The following is an 11,198-nucleotide window of genomic DNA, read 5'->3' as shown; positions in this document are numbered from 1 at the left end:
CAGCGCATTCCATGTAAGCAGAGGTGGCGGAACCGGGAGGCTTGGGGGGCACGTGCCTCCCCCCAGCCCCACCACCCCACGCACACACACACAACATTTGCCCTAAGTGGCCCTTTTTTACCCTAAGTGCCCCTATGTGTGCGGCAAAAAGTCCTCTCTGAGCAACAAGAAGTTCCCTGTCCACATTAGTAAAATGACCTGTGGGGGGGGTTAACGCATACCGTCAGCGCCTGTTGATTTTAGAGCAATGTTGATCAGGGAAAACTTACTGCAGCCTTTTGGGGGGAACAAGCCAGTGCAAACTGTAGCCCGGTCCCAAGCCCGGATAAATGCTGAGAATTGCATCAGGAAGGGCATCCGGCTTAAAACATTGCCAAACAATTAACTGTATGAGCGTTCATCCAAAGAATTCCATACCGGATCAGTCGAGGCCGAGGTTAACAACGTCTGACACCGGCGTCATTAACCTACAGGGCGCCGGGGGAAATTCAGCTACTGTGGGTCAACGACGAATGAGAGATGGAAAGCGGGTTCTTAGAAGGAGAAGAGGAAAGCACAGAGCCTAGAACTGAATGTGGGGACTTTGAATGATGGGACGATGACAGGAAAATCTCAGGAGTTGGTTGACATGATGATTAGGAGAAAGGTTGATGTGTGTTGATGTGGTGTGTCCAGGAGACCAGGTGGAAAGACAATAAGGCTAGAAGTTTAGGGGCAGGGTTTAAATCATTTTACCATGGTGTAGATGGGAAGAGAAATGGAGTCGGGGTTATTTTAAAAGAAGAGTTGGCTAAGAATGTCTTGGAGGTGAAAAGACATGTAATGGACATGTTGGTGAAGGAAACAGGGGTGATGAAGAAGTGATGGGTAAGTTAGACATCCAGGAAAGGAACTTGGAGGGACAGATGGTGGTAGACTTTGCAAAAAAAGATTGAAATGGCTGTCGTGAACACTTTCTTCTTGAAGAGGCAGGAATATAGGGTGACCTACAAGAGCGGAGGTAGAAGCATGCAGGTGGCACATCTTGTGCAGACGATGTAATCTGAAGGAGGTTACTGACTGTAAGGTAGTGGTAGGGGAGAGTGTGGCTAAACAGCATAGGATGGTGGTGTGTAATATATGACTCTGGTGGTGGGGAGGAAGACTAAGAAGACAAAGGCAGAGCAGAGAACCATGTGGTGGAAACTGAGAAAGGAAGAGTGTTTTATGGCTTTTCGAGAAGAGGTGAAACAGGCTCTCGGTGGACAGGAGGAGCTTCCAAAAGACTGGACCACGACAGCCAAGCTGATCAGAGAGAAAGGCAAGAGAGTAATTGGTGTATATTCTGGTAGGAAAGGGGAGAAGGAGATTTGGTGGTGGAACCCTAACCCTAACCATAAAGAAATTAATGATGGTTGTTTTTCAGTCATCAGTCATATTATAAAAAAAAACTATATTTCACAAATTCTGCCAGGGTATGTAAACTTATGAGCATAAATGTACATATACGCAGTCATACGTACACCCTGTCATATTGGAATGAAAGTGTAGGCTACACTTTTTTGGCGGTGGCGGTGGCATTTTGGAATGAAAGTGTAAACCAGCTAATGCACACTATTGACTTTTGACAATTTTTTGGGGGGGAAAATGCGCATTATACACGAGAAATTATGGTATATCAGATTTTTATGTGATATTAACATTTGTATATACCTTTTAGTATGTTGAAATATCACACCTTTGAAGGTCACGATATTTTAGGACATCAGAATATCAGTCAAAAGCTATTCAAAGGATTTATACATGATCTGGTGAAAGGACAATTTTGGGTCTTCTTTCTACATCATCTCACCTGAGAGGGTTGATACCTTAACGAAAAGGTCCAATTAGTTTTCAGGTTAGCTAAGAAGAAGTGGGACACTGAGAGGACCGAGGAGAGGCGCAAGGAATACATTTAGATGCGACATAGGGCAAAGGTAGAGGTGGCAAAGGCCAAACAAGAGGCACATGACGACATGTATGCCAGGTTGGACACTAAAGAAGGAAAAAAGGATCTATACAGGTTGGCCAGACAGTGGGATAGAGATGTGAAGGATGTGCAGCAGGTTAGGGTGATTGAGGGTAGAGATGGAAATGTGTTGACTGATGCCAGGAGTGTGCTGGATAGATGGAAAGAAAACACTGAGGAGTTAATGAATGAGGAAATTAGAGAGAAGGAAGAGTAGAAGAGGCAAGTGTGGTGGACCAGGAAGTGGCAATGATTAGTTAAGGGGAAGTTAGAAAGGCATAAATAAAGTTGATGAGCCACACAACAAAATTATGGGAAAGAGTCGTGGAAGCAAGACTCAAGACAGAAGTGAGTATTTCCAAGCAACAGTATGGTGTCATGCCGAGAAAGAGTGCCAGAGATGCATTATTTGCCTTGAGGGTGTTGATGGAAAAGTACAGAAAATGTCAGAAGGAGCTACATTGTGTCTTTGTAGAAAGGTTCAGAACATGTATGAAGGCAGCAGAACAGTGATGAGATGTCTGGTAGATGTGACAGAGGAGTTTCATGTGGAGGTGGGACTGCATCAGGGATCAGCCCTGAGCCACATCCTGTTTGCAGTGGTGATGGATAGGCTGACAGATGAGGTTAGACTGGAATCCCCGTGGACCATGATGTTTGCAGATTACATTGTGATCAGCAGTGAAAGCAGGGAGGAGGTGGAGGAACAGTTTAAAAAGGTGGAGGCATGCACTGGAAAGGATAGGAATGAAAATTAGTTGAAGTAAAACAGAATATATGTGCATGAATGAGAGAGATGGAGGGGGAAGAGTGAGGACGACAGGTAGAAGAGGTAGCGAGGGTGGAGGACTTTAAATTCTTGGGGTCTACAGTCCAGAGCAATGATGAGTATGGTAAGGAAGTGAAAAAAATGATCCAAGCAGGTTGGAACGGGTGGAGGAAGGTGTCAGGTGTGTTGTGTGACATACGAGTCTCTACTAGGATGAAGGGCAAAGTTTATAAGACACTGGTGACGCCAGCCAAGATGTACGGATTAGAGACAGTGGCACTGAAGAGACAACAGGAAGCAGAGCTGAAGGTGGCGGAAATGAAGACGCTGAGCTTCTCTCTTGGAGTGACCAGGTTGGATAGGATTAGAAAAGAGCTCATCAGAGGGACAGCCAAGGTTAGATGTTTTGGAGACAAAGTTAAAATAGTAAGAAGTTGCCTTGCCTCACCTGTACGACTACATGACAATAGACCTTGAGCGATCTAAAAATTCTGTGCACATGCAGGTATGTATGAGTTATGAGATACGTCACAACCATATCAGAGCTTTTAATTGGCCCGAAGCTAAATTACGGAGAAATAATTGGTTATGTTTGTTTTGTTGGCGTACCAGTCATTATATGTACTGTAGGTATACACTTTTTAAATTATACGACCCCCGGCATTTCAGGGAGCCCAGTTTAAGAACCACTGATCTAGAAACATGGTTTGATGACTCAATTCATGCAGAGACATGCAACACCTATGAGCAAGCAGCCAGTAACATGAAAGTGTAATGCATGCTTTTAGCTGTTCCCTACCAGTCTTGACTCTTTCCTGACCTACGCGGTGCCAAGCAACGCTATCTACAGAGTTGATTTAATTTCCATGAATGTCATTTAGAATTTCTCATAACTCACTGCCGCGACTGTCAGAGGATTTAATCCGCGGTTGACAAACGGCCTTTATTCTGGCTCCAGTTAACTGCAGCTCCGGCCCCGGCGAATAGCTCGTTAATTTCCTGACCAAATAGCAGCCTTTGCAGTCAAGCCAATACGTGGTGGGATGGAGGAAGATCATAATTCATTATTATATTAATCAAATCTGCATGCAGACAAGATTGTAAATCAGGTGAAAGGTAACATTAATCCACCCACAACTAGTTTATAAATCTAAAAATTGTTCAGGGAGGAAGTAGTGATGGGAAAAAAAGTCAATCCATCCACTTCCTTCTGTCTGTCCTCTTTCAATACTTAAGTGCTGACTGCTTCTGTTGTGGTTTAGATTTAGCCTGATCAAGCATCTGATACTGTATGTGCAGTCTGTAGATCAGTGGCTTTACACTATGAATGTTTGCCTGATAACGTTTACTGTTTTGACAAAGCGCTCAACTCGAGCAACTCTTGCATCTGTTTCCGCGGAGGAAATTTGTTTTGGGTGGTTTGCAGTCTGGGCCGGCACTGACACCTCATTATGGAGGTTGGTAGCATACATGCGTGAAGAACACTTTAACTAGAAAAGCCACTTTACCACAAACTGTTCCATCACCTGCAAATGTGCAACTGAAAGCAGTAACATGAAAGTAGGTTGTTCTGTTTAGTGTTTGCTGATAAAATTATGATACGTTCAATCTTTGTCAAATATTACAGTAAAGCAGGTGACCAAAAAATAAATCACTCTCAACACACCCCAGACCACAGAATAATCACTCATCATAATCTTTTAGAGACATCCGACAATCGCACCTTTGCTGACTTTAATCGCAAGGGAGGGAAAATGCTCATATTTGACCCGATTGTCGGTATGTGTGTACCGTGTACCCCACTTACGTGTTTCGTAATAAACCATGATACGGTACATCACATATACAGTATGTTCAATACTTTTACAATAACACAGGTTACTAAAAAAACTGTGGGGTACATGTACATATTTTTTACATCTTAACTGATTTTTAGAATGTGACAGACCCCACTCATCGCTGGGGAAAAAAATCGTGTGTTCTTACTATTCAAATTGTGTATGTTGTACTTGAGATGACTGACATAACGATGCCTCGCCTAAAAATCGTGGTGACTACACACAAGACAATTTTCAACTGTATATATTGAACAGGTTCAACATTTACGATTGTCAGCTCACGACCAATTGGAAAAGGAAAAATCACTCTTAACACTCCCCACACCAGTGGATAATTGCTCAGCATAATATTTCAGAGACATCTGGTAACCTGGCTTTTGCCGACATTGATCGGAAAGGGGAAAACAAATTTCAAATTTGTCCCGATTATCAGTATGGGGGTTACCCTGCTTTATGGGTGCTGGCAGGGTGGGTACTACAAAGCCACTGGATTCCAGGCAGTGCTCAAACCGGCTCTTGACTCACAGTTTTGTGCAGTTTTGTTTTGTGAAAATCAATTAATGATTAAATCAAGCATGTATTGTGCAATCCTGCTAAAATGCAACAGAAATTATTACATCCTAAATGAAACATAAAAGTCATTTAAAATACAAAAACAACCATTTTTTTCTCAGCTGTAGTCTAAGCAGTGCGCGTATGCATAAGTGCTGACTAAATGTTTGCCTTTGAGTTTACAGAGGGAAAGTGTAGGTTCAAGGAGATTAGAGATCAGGAAGTTGACAATGACATTGTGTGGCAGGAACAGCATGGTCATTGTTGCAACGTCATGATCTGCTGCAGGGACATTTTTTCCTTGCAGCATCTGCATTGTCCCTTATGTTCATGTTGATCAATACTATCGATGAAAAAGTCAGTTTTCCATATTATATTTCCTTAACATTGACTCTGCCCGTCAATTATCGAACCAATCAGCAATTTTTTGAGGAGGCAGCAAGGGGCCGGGTTTAGACATCACATAAGTTAAACTAGAAACTTATAAACAATGCCATCTGAGAAGCTACAATATTAGCTTTGATGTTGCCATAGTGGTAGTTTTATCAAAATTGGACAACATATCTAACATTTGACCAATCACCTTCATTTTTAAGGTTTCCCACCATTTTCAAAGCACTATTTAATTAGATGTATTAGACTATTAGATAGTTCCAGTGTGTTATTTTGGTGGGCTAGTGTGTATTACTCTGTTGTTATTGGCAACCTGCGACATCTCCAGCTGCGTGGACGTGGCAGTGGGGGAGTCTCCCTTGGGTAGGGGCTTGCGTCTGAGCGTGGATCTGAGTCTCCTCCTGAACATGCTGCACAGGAACATGTAAATAAGTGGGTCCAGACACACATTGGTGGCCGACAGCCACAGCGTGGTCTCCTTGGCGATGAAAAGCCCGTTCTTCATCCGGCACTGGCTGATGGCGTTGCGGGTCTGCGTCAGAGTGTAGGGAACTCGCGTAAAGTGGAACGGGGCGAAGCAGATGAAGAAGACAGCAACCACAACAAAGACCTTGGCCTTGGTTCGGCGACTGGCTGCCTGAGAGCTGCTCTTTGAGGCTTTGTATGACTCATACACCTTCTTGCTGATGAATGTGTAGCAGAACACCATCAGGGCCAGCGTTCCCCAGAAGATCACCTGCAGGAAAACACAAAGAAATGGAAAGCATGATGCACCCACACAGATTCATCTTTCTATATACCATCTATCCTGTACAGGATCATGGCAGAAACTGAAGTCTTAGACAAATGAGTGGTAATTAATCAGCTAATTGAACCATTAATGGCAACAGCAGCATAAATCAACAGTAAATGTCTACATGGAACTCAGAAGACCTCCATCAAGACCAAATTGCTAGCAGAAGTAAAAAAAATTGTGTAATTATGTCTGTTTGATTTGCATTTAAGTATCTGTGTATGTGTATAGCTGTCTGTTGCTATCTGTCTGAAATTAACTAGCTCGCAAGCTATAGCTAATGAACTAGCACGCTAAGATGAAACCTAAATAACTAAAGAAGCTTGTGAGTTTAATAAAAAATTTATTTATTTGTAGTATATGTTTTTTTGGCTGATGCCCCATCCAGCCACAAAATTGTCATGGAAAGTGACAACAACTAACTAACTAACTAACTAACTAACTAACTAACTAACTAACGAACGAACTAACTAACTAAAGAAGCTTGTGAGGTTAACAATGTCATGTTATTTATCAATAAACGCTGTATTGCCAAAAGTATTTGCTCACTTGCCTTAACCTTCCCAGAAGAGTTTAAGCTATTATAACTGCAGAAGGTGGAACAATGTTATATTAAACCCTATTGATTAAGACAGGGATGAAACTTCAATTCATATTTGAGTAAAGGCAGGTGAGCCAATACGCTACAGTGTAATAGAGTATCCAATATAGTGTATGTTCTTTGGCCCATGACCCAATCCATACCCAAAGTTGATGTGAAAAGTGACTAGCTAAATTGCTAACTAACTAACTAACTAACTAACTAACTAACTAACTAACTAACTATAAGCCTGTGAGTTTAATGCTGATACACTTTCCTAACTAACTAACTATAAGCCTGCGAGTATAATGCTGATACACTTTCCTCTGTTTGGTAGCAGGCTAACTCTTCCCTACTAGTTATCATGGTAATGAACTAACAAAATAGCTAGCTAACAAACTCCGAAGCTAACTAACTGAAGAAGCTTGTGAGTTTAACAATATGATATAATTTATCGATAAGTGCTTGCCCATGCAAAACCGAAGAAGTAGAAACACTTCTGATTACACGCCGATGTTTCCCAAGTGTTCCTGAAGGTTGCTGGAGCCAAGAGCCTTGTAAAATGGCGATGTTCTCAAAAAACAACTCGCTTTGGAAAATACTTGCTGTCTGAGGAACCCACTTTTCTACATAAAACGACATCGGGAAAGACATTTTTGTTTGCATTTGTGGTCACTTCCGTATTCGTCAGTCTTGGGTGTTTTTTTTTGGATTGGATACTTTCTGTTCTGCGTCACCATTCTCAGTGTCATGACTCGGAAGAAGTCAGCGTTCCGCACACACATGAAGAGTTTTGGTCGTAAATATTGAACATGTTAATTATTTAAAGATTATCGGCCCCGCCCCACCTTTTTTGGAGCCTAAAATTGGGATGAATCCACTCTGAATCTGAACACACATCAGACCTAAAGACAATCTTATAGGGTAATCTTATAAGACTTAAGATTGTCTGGCGTTTGACATACTTGGGCTGGATGAGGCAAAATCGGCACAAAAACAGGCCAATTGTCTTTATGTTTGTACCGGGCCTTATTTAACAATACTGGAAGCAAGAAAACCGAACATTATTATCTTTGTAAAGGAAGAATTTTCAATACATCATAATGTGCCAGTGTTCCAAATTAAGTGAGTGATGAATTATGTCTTTCATGGATACCTGACAGAAGTAGTTGAATCCTTCATGCCACAACAGGCCGGCCTGGCTCTTCATGGAGGTGCACTTGATTCGTCCGTTAGAGTAGCGTGGCGGCTGGTCGCTTAGAATCACATTGGGCAGCGCTAAAGACAATATAACCACCCACACAGAAGCACTCAGCACTTTGCTGACCCAGACCCGCTGCAGGGCACCTTTGCCAAAGGGCCGGACTATCTTCAGGTAGCGGTCAAGGCTGATGAGGCCTAGCAAGATGATGCTGATGTACATGGTGATGTAGAAGAGTACGGCCGTGTAACGGCAGTGGAAGGCCCGCAGCGGACCTGAACCCACGCCGGCGTCGGTTAGGACCTTCAGGGGGATGGTCAATGTCATTAACAAGTCAGCCACCACCTGATGGTTTTAAAGATCACATGGTTTGGTTAGATTTATAACCGGGAAGTAGAGTAATGCCCACCCATCTACTAATAACCCCTTCTCTACGGCACGCTGCCAAAGCTGTTTATCATTTCATGTTATATCACAAAAAATGTTTTACTTTATTGAAAACAGTATTTGGTTTATGAAATAACCTTTTGTTTATTTGACAATTTATGGTTAGGTTGCATTTTTACGGTCATTTTCAATGTTGCTCCTTTTTCAACTAAAGATAAGCAGCTTTGTATTTTGTTCCCTGCTGTGCTGAACGTGAATCAAACCGTGACCCTAAAATCAGACTCTGTATCTGAACAGTGAATTTTAGTGCACTGTTACAAACCTTAATTTATATTTGCGTATGTTTGAGGTAAAAACCACTTACCACATTCTTTAGAAAAACCGTGAATGTGGACTTGCTCGGAATGTTGAAGAAAATCCACGCTGCTATGAAATTAAGCAGCAGGGCGAATATGAAGAGGACGCTGTACAGGCAGGGAAACAACACCGAGGTCACGCTGATATCCCGGACGCACTTGACGGAGACATTGGCAAGGGAGCTGTTCATCTTGTTTGTCTGGAGATGACAAGGTGCTATAACTACAAAACTCGCAGCGATATATGCAGTGTATACAGTGCTAGAATTAAGAGGGTCTGCATACATTTGTACTCTAACAATAAGAAAAACACAACCAGTCTATCCACTCTTCAGAAAAATAAATCTGAGTGGAGGCACCAAATTTTAGACATTATTATTTAGATAGGCAATTACAATACCGCTTCAAATTGATACACCCTAATGACGTGCATGGCTCTTGGCTAGAATTAGAACAGACTGTAATCACACCAGCCTTTCAGCCCTCCCCGTTTATCAGCACAAGCCTCGACTGTTCCAAGAACCCGATAATCACTCAAAGACCACCTACAGTTAATTTGAAAACAAGAATTTCAAATAAATAACTTCCATGCAATACCATGAATTAAAAATATAAATTACATTAAAAAAGAGCATCTCAACACTTCAGAGTACCTTACAGCCACATGATGTATGTATTTTCTTTAAAGAAAATGGTGCAGCAAAACAGCTGCAAATCTCAAATGTAATTCCATACACTTACCACTCGCAAAATAATAATAAAAAACTTTTCATATCTACTCACCACACCTGGACACAGTTCAGTAATAATATATTCATGATGATGAAAAACCACAAATTTGCAACTTATCCAATTTAAAGTATTCACTAGAACACACATTACTCAATAAAGTATGTGCAAAATGGGCTTTTCTCACTCCAGACATTCTTTCATGCACTTTGGCTATGTCCACCTGTTCAGCGCTTCCGGTCATGAGTTGGGCAAAAACTCTCCTCTATCTTGAACTGCAAGATTCCACTACGTACCTCGAGATCTGTGCCTACCCTGTGATATAAAAGTAACTGACCTCCCAAATAAAGATTCCCAACCGACTGTCTGACTGCATTTTCCAAATTTCCATTTCCAATTTCAATTACCATTTTCAAACTCCCGTGTTGCATAAAAGGGTATACAAAAATTCTCTATTCTACATGACCAAGCAGCCAAACAGGACAGTTTAAGAAAAAAAGTCTTTTTCTTTTTCTAAAAAAGTTATTAGAGAAAATGAATATTATGCATAATTAGGGTCCACTTTTTCCATCATCTCAGTGATATTTCTAGCACCTCTTCTTTGGGAACAGTTTATAGACCAACTGCCAAGCACCTGTTGCTATGGCAACTAACATATTGTACAGTAATTTAAAAAAGTGATTAACTTTTGTGACTTCACATAAATGCTAGGTAAGCCTTTTTAAAAAATGAAGTTATTGAAATGATTCATTCTTACCTTGTGTTCTTCTGTGCTATGTGACAGTGTGCAGCATGAGAAAAAGAAGAACATATAAGGCAATGAATGATGGGTGGGGGGGTGTGTGTGTGTGTGTTGGAAAACCACAATATTTCAGAAGAAGGAAGAAGTGAAATATCCGATTCCGCTTTCTCTGCTCTTATCCACAGGAGGTTAGCCAAACAAAGGAAACCCTATTGAACATGTATTGGTGTTACTTTAGTTCTTGGGTTGAAATACTCCTGTCTTGAAGAGTGCGTGTGTGTTAGCGTTTGTTGTCTCTGTAGCTACCGTCTCTGGGCCCCTGACGACTTTGCCAGGCTTCCTGTGAGTGAAAGAGACTTTCCTCACTCACTTCCTGTCCCGATTGTTCACCGAGAGGTTGACGCACGTGCGTGCCAGTCGATGGACAAACAGCACGGGTTCGTTCCGGGGGACCCTCGTCCGAGGACCCGCTGCACTCTTCTGCCCACCCCATTAACTAGTCTGCTTCTTTTTTCTCGTAAGACATTGTAGTCAAAAGCCAAAATTATGTTTTTTAGGACATTAGAATGCTCACCAAATGTGTGTCAATATACGTGTCTTATTTGTTCTTGATGCATCCTGCCTTAGTGTTGCTTGATATTTTATTCCCTCTGGCTCCCTTCTATAAATAAAATGAGCCCATTGAGAGAACATGACATGCATAATTTCCTGTGTGACTTTGCTGGTTGGATCAGGACCAGGAATGACAGCAGATGGGAAAAGGGCGGCTAGTAGAAATGCTGGCGTTGAAAAGCGGTCCCTGAGCGATCGTTTAATTAACTCTGCGGCTTTCTTACTGGAACCAGCGGATTTCTTAGTGTCAGGTGCAGCA

At 41.8% G+C, this 11,198-nt stretch overlaps 1 protein-coding gene across 2 annotated transcripts; it reads right to left on the bottom strand.

Moving 5' to 3' along the window:
* Positions 1–4,316: 4,316 nt before the first annotated feature.
* On the bottom strand, positions 4,317–10,587 carry p2ry13 (purinergic receptor P2Y13). Of its 2 annotated transcripts, none has more exons than XM_061782282.1 (4): positions 10,343–10,587; positions 8,865–9,056; positions 8,069–8,416; positions 4,317–6,275 (listed from the first exon to the last, which is right to left on the bottom strand). In XM_061782282.1, the coding sequence occupies exons 1-4, from the start codon at positions 10,394–10,396 to the stop codon at positions 5,808–5,810; spliced, it is 1,062 nt and encodes a 353-aa protein (XP_061638266.1). In that variant the 5' UTR covers positions 10,397–10,587; the 3' UTR covers positions 4,317–5,807. The 2 variants fall into 2 exon arrangements, with proteins under 2 accessions (XP_061638266.1, XP_061638265.1); XM_061782281.1 differs by having other exon boundaries at positions 8,069–8,458; positions 10,343–10,585.
* Between the last annotated feature and the right edge of the window lie 611 nt (positions 10,588–11,198).

Source organism: Phyllopteryx taeniolatus, chromosome 8, assembly GCF_024500385.1.
Source record: "Phyllopteryx taeniolatus isolate TA_2022b chromosome 8, UOR_Ptae_1.2, whole genome shotgun sequence".
Taxonomy (NCBI): Eukaryota; Metazoa; Chordata; class Actinopteri; order Syngnathiformes; family Syngnathidae; genus Phyllopteryx; species Phyllopteryx taeniolatus.
This window is presented reverse-complemented; position numbering and strand designations above follow the sequence as displayed.

Coding starts and splice junctions, on each gene's coding strand:
- p2ry13 (XM_061782281.1), bottom strand. CDS start 10,396: ATGTTCTTCTTTTTCTCATGCTGCACACTGTCACATAGCACAGAAGAA. Junction 8,459..8,864: donor CGGTTTTTCTAAAGAATGTG/GTAAGTGGTTTT, acceptor TAAAACCATCAG/GTGGTGGCTGACTTGTTAAT. Junction 6,276..8,068: donor GATTCAACTACTTCTGTCAG/GTATCCATGAAA, acceptor GTTTTCCTGCAG/GTGATCTTCTGGGGAACGCT.